General features: G+C 35.4%; 3 protein-coding genes across 3 annotated transcripts; 1 reads left to right on the top strand and 2 right to left on the bottom strand.

Moving 5' to 3' along the window:
• Positions 1-7,926: 7,926 nt before the first annotated feature.
• On the top strand, positions 7,927-8,202 carry N7537_010132 (uncharacterized protein; the record flags this gene model as incomplete). The annotated part of the gene is made up of 2 exons (XM_056901186.1): positions 7,927-8,067; positions 8,113-8,202. Coding segments are annotated over 2 exons (231 nt in total), but the record flags the coding sequence as incomplete, so codon positions are not given.
• A 6,794-nt stretch (positions 8,203-14,996) lies between these two features.
• Positions 14,997-15,503, bottom strand: N7537_010131 (uncharacterized protein; the record flags this gene model as incomplete). Its single annotated transcript, XM_056901185.1, is given in 4 exon segments — positions 14,997-15,227; positions 15,313-15,354; positions 15,449-15,455; positions 15,466-15,503. The coding sequence occupies 4 exon segments, from the start codon at positions 15,501-15,503 to the stop codon at positions 14,997-14,999; spliced, it is 318 nt and encodes a 105-aa protein (XP_056749853.1).
• Positions 15,504-16,442: 939 nt separating this feature from the next.
• N7537_010130 (uncharacterized protein) lies at positions 16,443-17,457 on the bottom strand (the record flags this gene model as incomplete). Its single annotated transcript, XM_056901184.1, has 4 exons — positions 16,443-16,571; positions 16,665-16,827; positions 16,946-17,036; positions 17,361-17,457. 4 exons carry the CDS (start codon positions 17,455-17,457, stop codon positions 16,443-16,445), a joined length of 480 nt encoding a protein of 159 aa, XP_056749852.1.
• Positions 17,458-21,659: the final 4,202 nt, after the last annotated feature.

The following is a 21,659-nucleotide window of genomic DNA, read 5'->3' as shown; positions in this document are numbered from 1 at the left end:
GGCGCTCAGGCTCAGGATCAGTGAGTAGATGTCAGCACGGGCTCAGACTCAGTGAGCATGCTCAAGTTCGGTCACGTGCACGATGACTAATCTGCGACGTGCTCAGTGAGTACTTGGGTATGCTCAGTGCGTGCTCCGAGATCGCTCAGTGAGTGCTCAGTAAGTGCTCAGTGATACCTTAGTAACGCTCAGTGAGCACCCCTGATTTGTGTAACTCAATCTAGACCTTACCCAATAGAGATAGGCCCTATAGGGCCATTTATTCTGTGATGGTTAGTGCGTTAACGATATTTGGGCCGCCCTCGTTTTCTAGAGGATCCCTTGCCCCCAAAATAACGCGTCATATCTATCAGGCACAAAGAAGACGGCGAAGGCTATCCGATTAGGGATAGTCTAATCAAACTTCCCTATCTTTTTTTAGTACGGCGGCCGACTCGAGCTCGAAGTCTCAGCTATATAAGGACAATATGTCCCTATAAACCAGCTCTCTCATTATCTCATCCAAATCCTTTCATTTCACTAAGCTACTTCTATAGCTAGTATCCGAGTAAGGTTTATAATTATAGAGCGAATAGACTTCTTCGCTAGATACGATAAGATAATTAAGGAAAGGCGCCGTCTACTACGAGAAAAGAATAGATACGTCCCTAGGGCCTATAGGGAGGAAGATAGTATCCGAAATAAAGACAAAAAGCTCGATAAGACCAAGCAAATATACTAATAGACACTAAACCTCTAGCTCGAGTACGTTAACGGACCCGCGAGTGCTTAGAGGAAGCTAACTTCTCTTCTAGCTTCACAGTAGACCTAAACAATGAATTCGAACATTATAAAACTGTTCCCGGATATTTACCTCCGAGCTATAATATAGTTAAGGGATTCATTCGCTAGTATATAAGTTCTACTACGGGCCGCCTTAGCGAAGGCAAACAGCTAACTATTAGAACTATCAAAGCGTAGGCGGAGCGATTCTTTAGGGGATTTAAAGAGAGTACTAAAACGGAGGTACCCAAGTGTTACGGACCTGTCCGTCACCAATCAGTGGTGACCCACCAGGCACACCAATGGGCCATCGAGAGCTAACTAGGATACCTATCAGCAGATCACGTACAAGCTCACTAAGTAAGAGTATGATCCGCCCTAAGCGGATCCACCCCGTAGAGGATTTCCGATATATAGGTTACTCTACGTACTAGACAACCGCTACTTAGTATCACGTGATTATATAGGTAGTAGAAGGGTAGTAAGTAGATTAGTAGAATCCGCTAAAGCGATTCTACTATTCTACTATCTACTATTCTATATAGGAAGAACTTAAGGATATATAAGGACACTTATTTATATATCTAGTTTAGTTCTTTATCTTTAATTATATATTATTACTTATATTTACCTTTTAGATTACTATAACTCTTTACTTAATTATAACTTAATAATACTTATAAGTAGACTAATACTCCGGTATAGATCTACTCGGCGCTCTACCTAGTATTAGTTCCTTAATCGCTTAAAAGGACTTAGGCTATAGTAAGGCCCTATATAGCGATAGCTTAGTTACGATCCGATTATTAACGTTAGACTATTTAAGGAGTATTAAGGTAAGTATACCCTAAACCTATCTAACCTAACTATAACTAGTTAGCTAGTACGTAATATATTAAAGACTATCTCGAATTAAGTTTCGAGTTATAACGAGATAATATAGTTAACGAACCGACTACCGGTAGCGGTACTTTTACGCGAAGTAACGCGCCTAGCCTTTAATAGATAGCTAAGATAATCTAGTAATTATAGGAGTAAATCTTAACCCTAGAGAGCTAACGTCCGGTCTCTATAGTTAAGATTCTATAACCTAAGTTCTTTAATAGAATACGATCTAAGCTTCGATTATTCTTTATATAACTAGATACGAACTAACGGGTTAACCGATCTAAACTACCTATAGAAGCCGATAAAGTTATTTATATATCGATCTTCCTCTAAGGACTAGCCTTCGATTAGTTCGAACTATTCCTACGCGAGTTTTAAAAGGAAACTAACTAAGAAGTCTAGAGCGACTTTATCTAGGAAGTATTTAATAGCTACGATAAGTTTAAGGAACGAATTAAACTTACGTTCGGTAATATCGATATAAAATAAATAGCTAAACGACGCCTTCGACGCTTATAGTAGACTACCTCGGTTAACGTATACGCCGCTAAGATTTAATAAATCATTTTATACTTAAGTTAGGATAAAGACTACTTCGTTTTAGTCTTCGAAGATAGACTAAAGGAATATATTAAGGACGAACTAATATATAATAATCGACTAGATACGCTAGATAAGATTATCGGTATTATAATTAAAATCGATAATCGAATCTATAATTATAAGACGTAATATTATAAAATAAGATAGTAAAGAACGGGCGGATAGCGACTACCTATTTAGTATCGCTAGAACGATAGGCGACCTAAATAATCTACGCTATAACTAGCGAGATATATAGATCTATATAGCCTAATACTAATAGACCTCGACGCGATATATAAAGAATAAGACGAGTATCGATAGAAGAACCTTTACTTTATCTATAGAAAACTAGGATACTATATAAGAGAATATAAATAGAAGAAACTATATAAGAAACGGTAATATATATAGGCGATATACGAAGTACTATAAGCGATCTAAGAGGGAAAAGCTACTACTAGTATAGGTACTAGCGCCGAAGGAATAAGCGCTAGTTAGGAATACTAGAAGGAAATATACCCTAACGAGTAATAGGGCGACTTAGGAGGGTAGGTCGGGACCCTTATCGATAGCCTTAGATAGAAAAGGCGAGTCGCTATAAACCTAAGGGACGAACTCTTAGAAGATCTCTTAGTAAGATAGACTAACCTAAGCCTAAAAGAGATAATAATAGGTAATCTATATATTAAAGGGTTAGCCGACGAGCTAGAACTCGATTATCTAGAAATCGATTAGGATATAGTAGAAAGTTAAGAGTAGATATAGTATATACCCTAGGTACTAATCTAGGACTTAATAGGACTTACGGCTAGGGAGGACCTTAGTTAGCGGTTATAAGACCCGCTAGGACTAGAGACTATAGATATAGGAATAAAGAAGTCCTAGGACCTTAAGTATCTTACGACTAACGATATAGGGCCTATAGAGATATAGAACCTAATCCCTAGAGCTAATAGTAATCTAGGAATACTAGATACGCTTCCCGAAATAGATTAAACTATCTTAAAGATACTAATAAAAAGCCCTATAAACTATTACGATAATAAAGAAGCTAAAGAGCTTATAGGATATCTCGAAGGAAAGATATAGCCTAGTAGACTAGACTAGTACTTTATTAACGCGATTAAGAAAGGCGACGACCTAGTAGGATACCCTTATAAAAATTCTACTTACGCGTATAAAGGATATACGTAATACTTAGGATATAGTAAGATAGCTAGTATTATATACTACGATAAAACGTATATTATTTATAGGTTAGTAAAGTTAGATTATAGTATCGAACTAAAACTACTATAGTAGATAAAGAAGCTATAATAGACGAAAGAATACTAGGGAATTTAGTATAATAGACGATAGATATATAATTATAAGGATCGATTAATAATATATCTAATAGTAATACTATTAGGAATATATATTAAACTATATATAAACCTATTAATAGGAATAGTATAGACTCTTATCGACTCGGGAGCTACTAATAACTTTATAAACCTAAGATTTAAAGATAATCGATAAGTTATAACTAAACCCCTATTATATATAATATCGGTTATAAGACTCGATAGAGAAGTACTTTCGGGAGGAGTTAGCGAAGAAACTATTATATTATCTATATCTATCTATAGGTATCTAGAATTAATATAGTTTAATATCTTAGAAATAGGAGACTATAATATTATTCTAGATATTCTATAGCTTAAGAAGTATAACCCGAATATCGATTAGTAATCGGGATAGATTACCTTCGATAAGTATAAATATATATAAGAATATAATAAGTATAAGATACGTTAATAGAAGTCTATCTAATAAAACGAGCGTAGTAAGTAGTCCCGAAGTAAGAGGACTAGAGTATTAGTTATAGGCGTCGCCCTAGATACTATAGAATAATCACTAGATATATCCGACTAAGAGTTAAAGGACTATATAATAATTAAATATAAGAAGCTATATATAACTAGCGATATATCTAGGATTCCGAAGGAATACTAGGAGTTTATAGATATTTTTATAGTACTAGCTAATAGAGTATTACCGAAGTATAGACCTTTTAACTATAAGATTAATATAATAAAAGGTACTAAACTAACTTTTATACCTATCTATTAACTATTATAAAAGGAGTCCGATATACTTAAGGATTATATTAAGGAGAATCTATTAAAGAGATATATCTAAGTCTCGAAGTTAGAGGCTAGATACCCTATTATCTTTATACTAAAGAAGGATAGGAGTCTTCGACTTTATATAGATTACTAATATTTAAATTCGATTACTATTAAAGATCGATACCTACTACCTTTAATTAACGAGATATAAGATAGGATTAGATACGCTAAATACTTTTCGAAGTATAATATTACTAATACCTACTATCGTATTAGGATTAAGCTAGGCTATAAATAGAAAACGGTATTTAGAATTAAGTTTAGATATTACGAATATAAGATTATACCTTTCGGCTTTACTAACGTACTAGTAATATTCTAACGCTTTATCTTTAAAGCGATTAAGGAATATTTAGATATCTTCGTTATTATATATCTAGATAATATTTTAGTCTTTTTAGAAATACTCGAAGATTATATTAAATATAATAGACTTATATTATAGAAACTAAGAGAAGTAGAAGTTATTTTTAAACTAAAGAAATACGAATTCTATATTTAAGAAACGACTTTCCTCGGATACTATATTACCCCTAAAGGACTAGAGATAGAAGAAAATAAGGTTAAAAGTATTATAGAATAGCCGATACTTAAAAATATAAAGAAAATATAATAATTTCTTAATCTAGCTAATTATTACCGAAAAATTATCGATAGATATACCGGAGTCGTATTAGGACTCTACTATCTTACTAAGAAAGATTAGAAATTTATATAGGATAAGATAGTAGATAAATTATTCTAGGACCTTAAAAAACTCTTTAATAAAGGAATAATTATAGCTACGTTTAGCTATAACCGACTAATTATTATAAAAACTAATATATTAGACTATACTCTAGGAGTAAGACTAATATAACCGGGAATTAATAGTAAGTACTAACTAGTTATATTTTAGTTAAAGAAAATAGTTCTAGTAGAACTTAACTATAATATATATAATAAAGAACTATTAGCTATAGTATTAGCGTTCTAAGTCTAGAGAGTATATCTAGAAGGAGTAAAATATATAATAATAGTTAAAACTAATTATAAGAATCTTACGTTCTTTACTATAACGAAGAAATTAATAAGATAATAAGCGCGATAGGCCGAAACCCTTATATAATACGATTTTAAAATTAAATACTATAAAGGAATAAAGAACGGATAAGCCGACGCTTTAAGTAGACGACTAGACTACGAATTAGGAACTAAGATAGTAGATCCTACTATATTAAGATAAAACTCTAATAGTACTATTTTATATAATAAGTAATTACTAGCCGCGATAATAGAAATTAAGGATAATAACTTCTTATAGAAAATCAAAGACGTATTAGAGGAAGATACGATTAATTAACTTATTAAGAAGGGTAGAAAACTTACTAAAGATAACTAAGGATTACTCTATATATATAGATTAATATATATTCTAAGTAAGCTAAAAGAAGAGGTTATACGTCGATACTATAATAATATCTTATATAGATATATAGGAGTAGAATTGCGATTTGCTAAACCGGCGCCGTTTTCGGCGCCCCCCCTCTTAGGGTTTAGCGCCCGTAGGGCCGCTACCGCATCCGGCATCGCGTCCGTCTACTTAGGGTTTAGCCCGTCCGCAACGGGTTTAGCGCCTTACGCTAGCCCTAATCGGGATCTGCCGTCTCGTACCGCCCGTCTCGCGATATCCGCTATCTATATAATCCGCGGTACGTCGCTCAACGACAACTCTCTTCTTTCCTACGCCTATTCCCCCCTTTCCCCCTCTATTATTTTTCGCTAGCATTATTCCCTAATCCGCTAACGTAGCCCCTACTAGCTAAAAACTCTACGCCCCGAATATAGCCTACTTCCCTACTCGCGGAAATTTGAAGGAGTCGTCGGTCTAGCCCTACGAGTCGCTCGGATCGCCCTTAATTTCCTAGTTCTATATAGCTTAATATATTCTTCGTTTTATACTATACGCTATAGAGGGTCGCTATTTCAACCGTTATAGATATTACCCTCGGTCTACTTAATAACTAGATATCTAAAGTAGAATATAGGAGGACTACTAGCCGCTCTTTATCTTAGGCTTCGGTTTACGAATACTACGTAGTATACTATAGAACGGCTACCTCTACTCTTTCAGACGACCCCTGATTAAATAGCCGGTAAGTCGCTCGCTAGACCCGCTTCCGCTCTCTATCTAACCGCAAAAATACCTTAAGGAGGTCTAACGCTAAGCTAAGATATCGCAAATATCTATAAAATTAATAGCTTATATAATCGGCTTACGTAATTAGCGAATTATAGGCTACCGCTCGGATTAAGGGATTTTTTTCTTATTAATATCTTCCTAATCTATTAATTATTAGCTAAGGTATCCTAGAGGCTATAATATTATACAGTAGCTACTACGAACCTAAGGCGCCCTTTAACGAGGCCGGTTAGCTAGATTAGTCCGGAGTACTCTTAAGTAATCGCCTAACGTAAGTAGCGAATAGTATTAACGAGGTAGTACTATCGTAGTTCTCGGTTATATAAGGTCTATAAGGCGATATACTATATAATTCCTTAGCTAGTAATACCCTAGCGGCGCCTAGGTATTAAAAAGGATAACTAACCTCCTTTTCCTATTCTTTAGATATAATTTAGAACGGACGTAGATATATTAGCCTAGTAACTACTATACTCTTATTTAAGCTTACTTTATTATCTATTAGTTTCTACCTCCGCTATATCTTATTACTTTCTTAAGAATAAGGGTAGATCTTAATTAAATCGAGTTCTACTATAGCCTAAGTCGCCCGCCGCTTTCTACTAGTATAAAAAGCGTACCCCCTAACCACGCCCTAGCTTATATATTACGATACCTCTAGTAGTCTTTTTCTACTAGGTTCGGCTTCTATCTAGGACCGTATAAGGTACCCCTAGGATAGTCACCGCTACTAACCGGTATAACTTATAAGTAGAATATATTTAACCTCGAGATCAATTATATCTATAGACCTACTTAGACTAAAATAATAAAAGATATCGGACCCTTAGTAATAATAGATATACTAGCTACCTATAATATTCTATTAGATCGTAGAAGTTCCGCGCTAGCTTTCTTAGAGCTAGTACTATCGATATACTCCGCGAGAATAATCCTATATCCTATAGGGCTAAATTACCTAGACCCTATTCTTCCTAATATACGAGAAGATAATCTACTAGGTAAGCTAATATAATATATTAAAATTCAGCTATTATCCTCTTATTATCTAACTTTTTTTATATTATAGATACTATTCCTAATACCTAAGAAATAGAGACTTCTTAACTATCGTATATACCCTATATAACCGTACCTATATTTGTACTAGAACCTATACCCGAATAAGCGAACTATATCTCTAGTAACCTATCTATAGTAGGTAGTTTTTAGTAAGAATTAGCTAAGCGGAAGTTATCTACTATAGAGCCCTTAGATAGTTTAGATAGTAGGGATTACGAAAATAATTCGGAGCCGAGTTAGATATCTAACCTAGGTTAAAATCTATACTTAAGGGCAAATAAGGCTTATAAGCAGGCTAAAGATCCTAGTACTATTAAAGACACGCTAGCTATATCTAGGCCGTCCTTTCCGCCGATAGCTCGCTCTATATTAAAATATTCTCGAGCTCGAACGATACTAAGTTCTAAACCCCCGGTACGCTACCTATCGATAGCTATAATTATACCGTTAACGTCCTAGAAACAAGGAGCCGCTAGGATAAGTATAAGGGCCGCTACAGTAGTATATAAGAAGCGACTCCGCTTAGGTCGAGGCACCGGCGACTACTAAGACGAGAACACTTTTTATAATATAGTATAGCCGTATTAAAAGAGGAAGAAAAGGAGACCTTCAATTAGGCCACTTTCCGACCCTTCGAAATCTTCCGTTCCTATTTTATCTTATCGCTCTAGTACTATCTAGGGCTTATATAGGAGTGCTATCCTTACGATCGAGTCTAATACTAGTCTAAAACCGGTATATTTCTTTACTTTCGTACCCGACCCTAGCCTAATACTACCTCTAGCCTATACAGCGGTTATTCCCCTATTAAAACATACGTATATATCGGACGAGAATATACTACTCGTACGGCTAAAGGAAAAAGAGGCAATATTATAGTCTGAGATTACGACTTACTTCCTAGGTCGAAACATATCATCCCTTTAAGTCTACTATTCAACCAAATTACGTAATAAGGCTAGTTCTCGGTCTAGAAAACCGAGGAGAGGCGAATAAGAGAGGCTATACTATCGGGATATTTCTTGGTTTACGCCTATCGACCTTTCGCTATATATAATATCCTCTGTAGCTATCTATTTCAATATAAGCATTAAGTGCAGCTTTGTGTACTCTGTAAACGGCGGACCTATAAATTACTATATCGGGTTAGTTTTTCCTTTTTAGGTTTAGCGCCCCTAATATACCGTTATGTAACCCTACCTTCAATACCCGCCGATATAAAAGACCCGTCTTTACTTACTCTTCCTCCCTTTCTCTTACTTTTCTATTTTTCTGCCTCTCTATCTTATACTTATCGCCGCCCCCTTTCTTTTACTCTAGCCCCTACCGACTACTATATATTTGCTTTTAGCCCGACGTACTAGAAAATAAAGTATTAATATATAGTTATACGATACGGTAGATAGCTAGATCACCCTAGTGTTTCTACCCCTAAGCGACTAGATAGTATTAGAGCCTACGCTAGTTAGAACGACTAGGGAGTCGGATCGAATAGTATCTCCGGTAAAAATAAAAGAGGCAAAGATATCTATAATTCTATCTAGATCGCTTACTTTCTACTAGTAAGGCCTTTCTATTAAGTATCTGTTATTACGCTAACCCCCCTTATTATAAAGTCTTCTCGATACTATATACTCCGCTTTATCCGCCCTATCTTAGGCCCCTACCTAAGGTTATATTATATAGCCTTTAGCGTCGTAGATTTACTCTCGGCCGCTTACTCGTATGGTTCTAGGATAGATATCGAGTGCTATAAAGCTAGCTATAAGGCCTTAGTTCTAGGCCCTATAAGAGTCGTTAGCGATACCCGAATTCGATATAGGGCCTTTAAAAATAAGAATAGGCTGGCTATAAATTAACGAAGCTATTAACTCGGTATCCGTTTACTTCTAATTAGAATAGAATCGTATTTACCGTATCTAGCGAGAATATAGACTAGAGAGGTTCTATACGAATCCCCCGAGCGAGGAGAACGAGTATAGGATAGTTTCCGAATTAGTAATAGCTCCTTATTATAATTAGGATAATAAAGTGCTTTATAGTACTTAATACTTTATATATACTATCTTAGTTTTATATAATCTAATCGGGTTATATATATATATACGATAAATCACGTAAAGTAGTATCTAATCGTCTCTTAGTAGTAGCCTACTCGAACTATTAGCTCTTAGGTATATAATAAGCCTTATACCCTAACTCTAGCTTAGTTAGACTTCTACTTTCCTCCTATCTAGTCTACCTAGTATCTAGGTATACCTCTCTTCCTTTTAAGCCACGATAACTAGTCCGTTAAGTACGATTATTATTAAAGATAACGAACTACCCCTAAGCTAGCGGCTAACCGATTTATAAGTCTAAAGAAGATCTCTACGTATATCTCTTAGGATCCTAATCGAACCAACCGATACTACGAGTAGTAGAATAGAACTATTACGTAAACGTAAAAGGGCTAAAGGAAAATAACGTAATACTCTAGTATGGCTTTTCCGAGACGCTCTAATTTCCTAAGCTAATAATAGACTAGGATACCTATTTTAAGAAGCTATATAAGATACTTAACGAAGAAGTTAAAATTCTCGATTAAGAAGTTAAAAAACTATAAAAGTAAGTCTAGGAACTTTAGGGTAAGCTTCTCCTATAGGAAGAGCGGTATTAAAAGGAACTTTAGAGCAAACTTCTCCTATAGAAAGACTAGTATTAAGAGGAGCTTTCTCGAATACGTATTCTAAACTATAATATTTGCTACGAGTAGCCGGATCGTTAGTATATACGGGTATACGGGTATTTAATTTATAAGGTATACGAAGAACGGCTTAATCGAGATCTATACCCTATATATAGAAAAGAATTTTCGGGGTTTATTAAATACTTTCTATTTATAGGATAGATATATATATATTTTCTATTTAAGACTAAATTTAAGGTCGACGCTTACTTAGTAATTTTACTCGAAATCCTCTTTTATTAGCTTAAGAACGATTATAGTTTATAAATACTATAAAGTCTATAATATATAATTAGAGGATAAGGGTTAAGACCGTATTAGTCGTAGACCCTCGGGTTATTTTTAACTTTCTTATCGATATTAACGTCGTCTAATAGATTAAGATTATTACTCTATATCTTATAGTTAGTTCGAAATCAATAGAATATTCTAGTTTTCTTACAATTTCGTAAGGTAGCTAGATAATATAAGATAATTGAACTTAAAAATTTAAATATTATAATAGGGGAATAGGTATATCTATATCGTAGAAGACGGGTATACTTATATATCTTATATACCTTATCTATATTACGCTTTTGTACCTTATAACTATTACGCCAATTTCTTATATCCGGTTAATACCGCTAGAGTCGAAAATTATCGGTATACAATATTTAGGATAATAGAATATTCTTAGGGCTCGAAAATTTCGGGCTATAGATTTTATAATCTCTTAAATTATACCGCCTCTTAAAATTTGCGCCCTACAATTTTCTTAAAGGTCAAATATTCCGAAGACAAAATTTTAAAGGGATCTTTTATTTAGGCTTACTTAAGATTTAAGCTCTTTAAAAGGGCTTATAGTAAGCTATTAAACTGACCTATTTGATTTACTCCTTCGCGTAAAAAGGGATAGTTTAACTGTAAGGTTCTTTAGGGGGGCTACGCCTTTTAGGCTAATATACTAAAACTATTAGTTAACTATAACTAACTATATTAGCGTATATTAGTTATTAATTTCAATCTAACCTCTATATATACGGAAGATAGTATAGAGATCGTAGTATATTCAATTTATAAGCTTACCTTTATTTCTATATTAAACGAAAGACGGTCTATTCTAACGATAAGTTTCGCCCTAGGAATCTTTTAAAGTCGGTATTCCGTATTAAAATCTTTATATTCTAGACTATATAGTCTCGTAGTATAACTTCTAAATTCTTTATATACTTACTATCCTTAAAAATAAATACTAATAGCTAAACGATATCTCCCGTTCGTTCTTTAATTAGAGTAAAATTCTTAAGTAATCGTAGTAACCGATAGAAAGATAGGAGAATAAGAGAAAGCTACCCTATTCTAATTCTAAAACGATAGATTTTAGCGTGACTTAGAAACACTGCTATATAGCTCGTAAAAGGGTTATTACTTAAGTCCTTCTTAGATCCTAATCGTGGTATATAGCTAAGTTCTACTAATAGGATATTATAATTAAGTAAAAGCCCCTTTAGGTAGAAGAGATTCTAGTTTAGGCTAGAAGAATCCTATCTACTCGCCTCTTCCTAGTATTACGTTTCCCTATTTTCTAGCTATAAAGTACCGTTCCTAGAAGATTACGGAACGGGATACGGGGCAGAGTAATCCCTAGAGTATACAAACTTATAGTAATAACTAAAGACTTCCTTATTAATACTCTCGATTATTACTAGCTTAAGGGCCTTTCTTAGAAAAGAACTTTCTAATACCTAGTAAATTAAGAATTGCTTTTAGTTTTTACTAATAAAAAAATAAACGAGATTAGATTATAGGACTCTACGCAATTATTAGGAATTAGAACAATCTTTATCTAAATAAGGGCAAACTTAATTATAATATATAAGCCGTATTATATAGAGAGTATTTAGAGATAGAAAGATATCTATCAAAGGCGGTAGTATTTTTTAATTTAATAGTAGGATAGTAGAGAGCAAAGGTTTTCTTCGATATTCTTTTTCTAGAAGAGGATTCTCGTAGCTCTTTATAGTAATTAGCTAGGCCCTAGCTCTGCTTTTAGTTATGGTCTTACGTCCGTAGCGCTATTATATTATCGCCTAATAAAAGCTACTATAAAGACCCGCTCCTATAGCAAGCTAATAAGCTAATAAAATCAATCCTTACTAGTAGTATATTAGGCCGTTCCTAGGAGTGATAGGGTAGCACGGATATATAAATTACGCGTAGAAAAGGTTACTAAGGATCGCCTATATAGTAATCAAATAAGGGTATCGTATCCTAATCTTAGTATGATATATATATGGTATTATATTTTTAAAGGATATAGGAAGATCAATACTCCGAGGCTTTTCCTAATATAGACTAGTATGCTTACCTAAACGAGCTCGAAAAACAGTATAAGAATAAAAGTAGTAGCACTAGTTTCGGGACGGACTATATCTAATAAGATACGTCAGGGGCTAACGTCTAGGAGGCCATTACGGGACCCACTTCTTCAGCGGCAAATCGGCTAACAAGCTCGAACAGCTATTAGCTTCTATATTAAGCCTCAATTCTAACCTTTCCTCCCTTTACTCTCATATAGGTTTTCTAGTATCAAATCATAGATTAGTAAGGAGATATTTCTTATTATTTTATTTAGGGTATTAGCTTTAACTACTATTAAGCTAGCTTTTACTTCTATATTAAACGAAAGACAGCCTTTTCTAAAGACGGTATTCTTTCTAATAGCTTTAAAAAATCGGTATCTTATATTATAACTTCTATATTCTATATAGTATAATATTACAATACGTCTTATATATCCTCTATATTCTTACTGTCTTCGAAACAAAATTCCAAAAGCCTCACGATATCCCCTATACGGTCTTTAGATAGTTCGAAGTTTTCGAGAGATTAAATCAGCCGATATAGTGATAAGGAACGCAGTAAGCTCTAGTCTATTCTATAAGCAAACCGGTATATTCTAGCGTAATATAAAAACACGTTTATATAGCTATATCGATAACCAATAATCGAGTCTTCAGCGATATACGCTCGTAAAGTCTAGTTAGCTTATTCTAGTAGGTACCTATAGATACGAGGAAGTATTATTAGGTAGAAGATATTTTTTATTAGATTCCGAGGATCCTATCGTCCTAAATCCTACCGAGTAAAGTCTTCTTTAGAGCGAGATTTCCTAGCATCTCTTCCCGAAGGGTTTAATATAGGAGATAGAATAGAATAATCGCTAGTATATACGAATTCACAACAACAAGCAAAGACAGCTTTATCAACATCTTCAATCATAGACGGCATAAGGGCGCTAGCTAGAAAAGAGCCTTCTAAAGCTTCATGAATCGAGAAGCGCTTTTTCTCTTTCCTAATAAGAAGATAAATAACACCGGATTATAAGATTCTTCGTAATAGTTAGAAAAAAATAATTCTATTTATAAAATTAAAGACTTACCTATAATACTCGAGCTATATTTCTACAGCGGGGTCGAATAACTTTAATACTAAGAAATAATAGGGATATATAGCTTAGGCGAGAAGATTATCGACTCAAAGGTTAAAAAGCAGAGAAATAGATTAATATGGTATTATATAAGAAGGCGGGGGCCTTTTACGCTACGATCATTCATAGTTCAGGGCCCTTAGGGTATCTAGTAGGACTCAATAAGCTAATATAGCCTTTATAGTAGCACTCTAGACTAGCTCACTATTAGGTCACTATTCAGCGCCCCTAGAGCGCCGCTATACTAACATCTAATAAAAGCCACTATAGAGATCCGCTGCTATAGTAGGCTAATAATCCAATAAAATCAGTCCTTACTAAACAGCGTCCGGCTAAACCGGCGGTCGTAACCCGTATAGTAACCTCTAGACCATCTTAGGATTGGTCTAGGCCTAGAATGATTAGACTAGAAGAGAAGTAACACGAAGAGCCAGTTCATATAACGTATAGCCTTCTATATCGCCTATACTCTTTAGTAGGCCCTACTATGACTAATTCCCTCTTAAAAGGATTTTCCCATATACTAAGCCCTCTCGGAAAGAGCCTCTTATTCTCTGCCTTTTATATAATCCTAACTCCTAAAATAAGCTAGCTAAAAACAATCTATTATCAACGTCCTTTTATATTACTATTTATAGGATACTCTATATAGCTCTATTATAGATATAAAAGCAGTCTTTTATCTTAGTACCATACCTATTAGATTCCTCTTAGGGTATTATATATCTTATCTATAGTACGCTCTTATTTCAAGCCATATAGGTCTATTAAGGACCTAAAAGGAGTATCTTATAAGAACCTAGGATACCTTCTACCCTCTACCCGGTCTAATACTCGAGATACTATACCTAGGAGTTTCTTCTCCTTTATAACTCGACCCTCTGCCGTAAGCTTCTTCTCCTTATACTCGGAAACTATAAAGAAGGCGTTATTACCATTAGCTATCGCTACATAGTAATATTAGGCTAGCCTTAGGTTATATAAATTCTTATCGTATAGGGAATAATTCTTCTATAAATACTTTTACGCGACTCGTTCTAGCGGCGATAGATCTAACGGATTAACGCGGAGCCGGTCTAACCGTCTCTACTCTCCTCATTTAAGGGACCAGAGCTCGATCTCAATATACTATTAAGGGGGCCGCTACTCGACCGCCCTTAAGGGTATAAGACCGGCTATAGAGGAATCTAGGACAGAGGTATCTTTAGTAACTAGAGGAGTAGGGTAGGGATCTATCGTAGATCCTAGCGTTCCTAGGCGTAGAGATTCTACCAACGCTTCGTAGGTAATAGCGTCTAAAGCCACTACGGCATCCACGATATGCCTATACGCGGGTTCCTCGGATCGGTACTTAAGGCGTAGTAGCGATAAATCCTATCTATCTTCTTATAGAGAAGGCTTCCCGTTCTATAGTTGCTCTAGTTCGCCGAGCTCCTAATAAAGCCGCTTATTTTCTAACCTCTCTTCTAATTATTCCTATTCTTCCTAAGCTCTTCTTAAACTAGCAAGAAATTTATCTAGATTTTCCGGTAGGGGTTAGCTGTATACTAAGGAATTGTTTGCCTCTAATTCTAGAGAAACTCGCCGAACTTCACCGTCGACCTATGTCTACTCGTCTAGAGTATCGTCTTTATTAGCCTCTTCGGCCATTTTTTGCTCTTCCTAGTCCTCTACGAGCGGAACTACGTCTAGGGAGACTCGTATATAGTTACTCCTACTATCTTTAATATCTAGTATAGTAGAGGTAGGGGAAAAAAGCGTAATAGCCGTCGCTAGTTCGACCGGCTCCGGCTAGCTTTAAGGCCCGACTAATATAGAATTTTCTTTAGGCGAACTACTCTAGTTTAATATAACCTAATTATGATTTACGTCTAGTAGTTCTAACTCTATTAGCTCTTAGTCTATATCCCCCGCCGGGCGCGAGATAGCTTAGTATATTTGATAATTTCGCCTTCGTCGACGCCTCGCGTTTTCTTTTTAGTCCGTCCGTAATAGCTACTAACTTCTACTACCTCCTCGCCCTATAATCACTTCAGCTATCTACTACTATAGCTCCCCCTATTGCTCGTAAGGTAGATAGGGGTCTAGTATAGGCGTATAAGTAATAAGGGGGCCGTCCTCTTCGACAAATATTAGCGAAGGAGGTATCTCCTCTATCCCTTAATCTAGATTATTGTCCTTAGCTTAGTTAATATTGCTAGTCACAACCTAGGTAGACTTTCCGAAAAATATAAAATATATATAACGGCGGACGAAAAAGCTAATAATATTATCGGTAACCTTAACATTAGCGTATAAACGGTCTAAGAAAAGTAAAGGTCTATCTTACTTATAAGTCCGTATTTAGGGTTCCCCGGTACGGGTCTTTAGCTTTATTACGCTATCCGCTAGAAGACCCTAAGGCTACTCTAGTCGGTCGGAAACAGCCTTAGCGAAATAGCTCACAATCTAATTGACTAAAAGATCAAAATCCTAGCTATCGTATCGATACCGATTAGGCTTTCGGGCTTATAGGAGAGCCGATCGTACGATCTAATGATCGGGGGAGCTCTTAATTAGTATATCGATTTTAGTAGACTAAAAGCTAAGCTAGTAAGCGAGTTTAGCTATCTCGTAAATCGCCCTCTTATCGGGCTTAGAACGAGTTGATTTTACTAACAACTTATCATCGCTCTTTAGGTCCGGGGGTATCAAGGTATAGTATCTTATCGCGTAAAGCTATATTTATAGATATCCTATCTCGAGGCGTTCTATATCAGTTGCTTATTAGCGTCGGAAAGTAGACTCTAATATCTAGATAAGCGAATCTACTACTCCTAATATCGCGGTTCCCTCTTCTAAGGGTAGAATAAATATTAAACTTATAGTTCTCCAGATCGATATATCGATTAGACCATAGAGCCGCTTAATATAGTAGGTATAGGCCTCTAGGTACTTAAAGTCTTCGAAAAAGGTATATAAAGACGGGATTAGGCTATCAAAATTCTACATTCGGGACTATATAATCCGTCGCTCCTCGTCGCTAAACTCGGTAAAAGCTTAGCCGCTTAGGATCATTCTATAAGCAGTTCCCCTATTAGTATATAATTTACCGGGCGCTAGTAGCTATAGGGAATTCATGGTATTCTAGTCGATCTTCTTTAGTAAGGCGTAGTCCGAAGCGACTAGGGAGGACTAGAAGTCCTAAATATAGTATAGATAAGTTATAGTCTCCTATAACGAACGAAGCGTTTAATTAGTAAGGGTAGAAGGAAGCTAGGTTTCTAGAACTCACTTTAATATATCCGGAAGCTATTAGTCTATAAAGTATACTAATTCTTATCCCCCCCGGCTAAAGCCTAGGAATCGTCAATAACCTATCAAAAGCACCTCGAATATAGCGGTTTTTCTTATTATCTAACTAATTTAAACGCTCTTAGTTACTACGCGATAGACGTACAAACCATCACTCCTAGAAGGTTTTATCGTAATCGCCCTCGTATTATCGAATCTTATAATAGATTTTACCGTCGGTCGGCTTCCTTTCGTTAGCGTATTCCTCTACTAAGGAAGTTCTAAGCTCTACGCTAATATCTACTATAATTGTTAGTATATAATTAACCATCTTTTCTCGGTATAGTTACTATCGGAGTAAAGATCTACCGTCTACTAACGATTAGCGGGAGGTAGTACCTTAGCTCCGGCCTAGATATAGTAACGACTATAAAGCCTAAGTAACTACCTATCTAGAAAACTAATTCTAGGTAGTTAACGAGTATCCGTCGTTAATAGTAACTACTATAATATATTGGCCTTCCTTAACGTATTAGCGAGATTATATAGCGATACGATAGCAGGGATATAATTGTCAATATCTAGACGGTAACAATAGTTCTAGCGGAAGACCCTACGAAGTCGATCCAAATTTTTAGGATCTAGATCCCGAGGTAAAGGAGGATCGAATTAGATTTGACTAATACTAACTTTCGCTATTCTAATATATTTTAGTTGCCGCTCACTTACTAGTTACACCTCTTCTTCGGTAAATAAAACGCGGCTTATTATAAGATAAAGCAATAGGAAAGAATAGGATCTCACGATATAACTTAGGATCGAGCTTTATTTATACTTGCCCCGGCTAAATTCAGCCAATCTACCTAGCGTAGTACTTCTTTATTACCCTACCCCTATAAGGCCCCTTAGTGACCCGTAGTATATCACGTCAGGGAGTCGTTAAAAGACTATAAGTAATACTTTATAAAGCTATTTTTTCTTTACTTTCTTACCTAGATCTAACTATAAGCAGCTCTATCATAAAGTCGAATACTAATAATCGAGCTATAAGAGTCCAACCGTCTTAGGTTACACTACTTCTATCCGAGAATAAAGGAGTATCGCAATTTTCCGACCCTAAATCGAAGTCTAGCAATTTCGTTCCTAGTTCCTACCTAACTAAATCCCCTCTATCCTTACCTCTAGAGCCTAGCGGCAAGGTTATTAGAGGTTCGCTATAAGCCTTAGCTCTTTAAGCGAACAGCCGTACTAGCTCGGATTTTAATTTATAGAACGAGTCCCCTTAGGACACTTATAAGAAACACTACGAGTATAATCTAGCTAGAATAGTTATTATATACATCCGGTCTTCCGATAGGCGTACTATACGGGCGATTCGTCAATTCTTAAGCATAGACTACAATAAAATCCTTAAAGTTCTCCGTTCGATAAATTATAAGAATATTACTTCTATCTAGGAATGTTTTTGTACCTCTAATTCCCTATATACTCTAAGCGAATTTGACCCATTATCACTAGATCATATTGTTACTTATAAGGCTTTCCTAGACTAGTAACAGCTAGCTACTATTATATCCTAGGTCTATACCTTAAACATCTTTTCACAGAACGACTAAACCGTTGATAGAGTATAGTTTCTAGAAAGACTAGCTTATTTAGTAGCCTAGGGCTTCCGTTATACTTCTTTAGATTACTCTAGCATTCTTATAAATCTTAGTAGGGAGGTCAAGATCGGTAAGCCGAATATAAGGACGCCTCTTCGGAAATATTACCTAATAGAACGAATAGCGCGGGTTGATTACTATATCCCCTAGTAGATAAGCCGAGTCCAAACGAGTGACCTAGCGCCTATATCGAGAATCATAATAGAGTTGATACAAAAATACGCCAAGGACGACGGGGTAGTCGGTATTAATAATCTTAAACGCTAGTTAGCTTATCTAGCTACCATAGAATTTCTTTCTACAATTACCTTAGCTAGCTCCTTTAAAGAACTAAAAAAGGTTTATAAGCCGCCTAGTAACTTCGCTCTAAACTCGCTTACTATTTTTTAGTAACCCTTTTTAATAGAAATTCGGTAGAGTCCCGGCGATCTTATCGGCCTAGCCTAGTTTACTCTAATATCCGCTCGTACGTTCTACTCGTATATATAGAATTAAAATAGGAATCTAGCGTAAAGGATAGGAGTAGGTTAGGGTATATAGTCTAAAGTCTTTAGAAGTAGTTAGGATAAGAGAGGATATTTAACGTAGTATATATTATAGTTATACTATAACTAAGCTTTAGAAATAAATTAAGTCTTTCGTATATAATAGTAGAACAAAAATTTTAGGTACGATAAGAGTATTCGGCAACAATAGTATAATATAAAGGGGTATTAACGATTGATACTTTATCTATGCTTATTTAAAAGATTCACGACTTCGGGAGTCACTCGTTATATTAGTACTACGTTATCGGAATCCTAGCCGAGAAGATTCGTTATTTTGCGTATTATATACTTTTCGGCGTCTACTACTTCCTAGGAATCCTAGGAAAGTTGAACTTTTAATACTTATTCGTCCTTATTCTAAATACGTACTAGTTCTACTAGCCGGAGGAGACCGGTATTATTATTAAAGAGAAGTTCATAAAGATCGTCCGTTACTTATCCAAACATAAGAGATTTTACTATAGACTCTAACGCTTCGAATATACGTATAGTCCCCGGGCGTATTTTCTAAGAGAAAGCGACGAAAGCTTAAATCTAAGGATTAGTAAACGACTTATTATACCTATTTATACGGGTCAGCCAAACCACGCGATAAACTAACGGCGGATATATATAACGTTAACTAAAGAAGTATTGCCTAGCAAAAGTATACCGACTCCTAGAGTACCTATAAGCCTCTACCACTATCTACCGCGGCGAATATAGTAGCCTATTACCCTATCGCGCCGGTATTATAGTGATTTCGAATAGCGGGGATCGTCCTAATAAGCAGCGAGGATACTATTTAGCACTTAAGTTATATTAGCCTTTAACGAGGAATAGGAAAGGTGCCTATTTAGGTATCTACAAAGCTCCTCGTAATTAAAGTATAGTAATACCTACCCGATACGCTTTATAATAGGGTTCAAATAAGGTAATTTCTACTCGTAATCAAGTATTCGAAGGTAGTCCGTAGCTCCGTCTATACCTCTCTATTATACTAGAAGTCCTAGAGCCGGTAGTTTAAGTAACTTATAGGAATCCTAATAATCAAACAGTAGACGTAGTATTTAATTAAGATCCTTTATAAAGAGGGAATCGGCGCTAGTATCGAGAATACCCTAAGTACAATTATTATCGAGCGTAGTATCGTAAGAACGTAGTAAATATTTTAAGCTTTCTTCCGAGGAATTAAGCGTTATTAGAACGACTAGATAGTCCTCTCGGGTACTAATAGGTTTATTTATACTTTCTACTTAAGTATCCGAGAGCCGTCTAAATTCTAGGGGAATAGGTTGCTACCTTATACTAAGTTCTTTAATGTTAAAAGAAGGCGGCGTCGGATAGTATAAAAGGCCCTTATCGAAACTAGGCGCGAAGATAGGTATAAGCGACGCTATCGTAGTATCTAGCTCCGAGTTAGGAAGCGTACTTTCGTCTAGATTCGGATAGGAAGTCTCCGGTAAATTTAGATTATCTATCCGCGATAGAGAATCAGCGAATATTAATAATATATTAGGTATTAGATAAGGGCTAATAGGAGGCTAAGGTAGTAGATATAGAGCGGGTTAAATAGTATCGGTAGCGTAGTTCCCTTTAAAGATAGTGAATAGTTAGATAAGGCGAGAAAGATCGGTATCGAAGTTAGTATTACCTAATAATACTAAACTATCCTAAATAGGTTCTAATACTAGAAAACTATCTATAAATCTAGTAGACTCGAGTCTAATAGCTACTATATATATCTAAGGCCTTGTTAACTTCCGAAGCTATTCTAAATTAGCCCTAAAGCGCCGAATAAGCTACTAAAAGTTAGAACGAAGAATAGTAACTATATAGAGTGACTTATAGCTAAAAGATACTTCCTATCTAAAGTAAAAGGGTTTATCGCCGTATCGTATTCCTAATACGTTAGCTGCTAGTACCTATAAGTGCCTAGGGAGAGAGTACTTACCTCGAATTTAACCGTAATACTAAACGAGATATAGTAATCGGTTCGATACGTTAACGAGAAATACGACCTATTAAGGGTAGTTAGTATATACTATCGGGTAAAGCTAGCCTATTTAGCGCGCTCTAAGACTTCCGCTATCTACCCCTTATCTAATAGTCCGACTTTTTCTAGGCTTTTACTAAAATAGTTTACTAGCTAGCTTTAATAAGCACCGTTTATAAGCGATATAAGGTTCACTTATATTAGAGGAATTATCTTTATTCTACTCTTAACCGTATTTTAGGTAAGAATCCTTTAGAATAAATAAGAGGAAAGTTATTAAGTTAAAGAATAGGTATTTACCTAGAGACTAACGTAGAGAAATGTTATTAAGATTTTAATAGCTTAA

Source organism: Penicillium hordei, assembly GCF_028827395.1.
Source record: "Penicillium hordei strain IBT 12815 chromosome Unknown utg000005l_segment0_segment0, whole genome shotgun sequence".
Classification (NCBI taxonomy): domain Eukaryota; kingdom Fungi; phylum Ascomycota; class Eurotiomycetes; order Eurotiales; family Aspergillaceae; genus Penicillium; species Penicillium hordei.
This window is presented reverse-complemented; position numbering and strand designations above follow the sequence as displayed.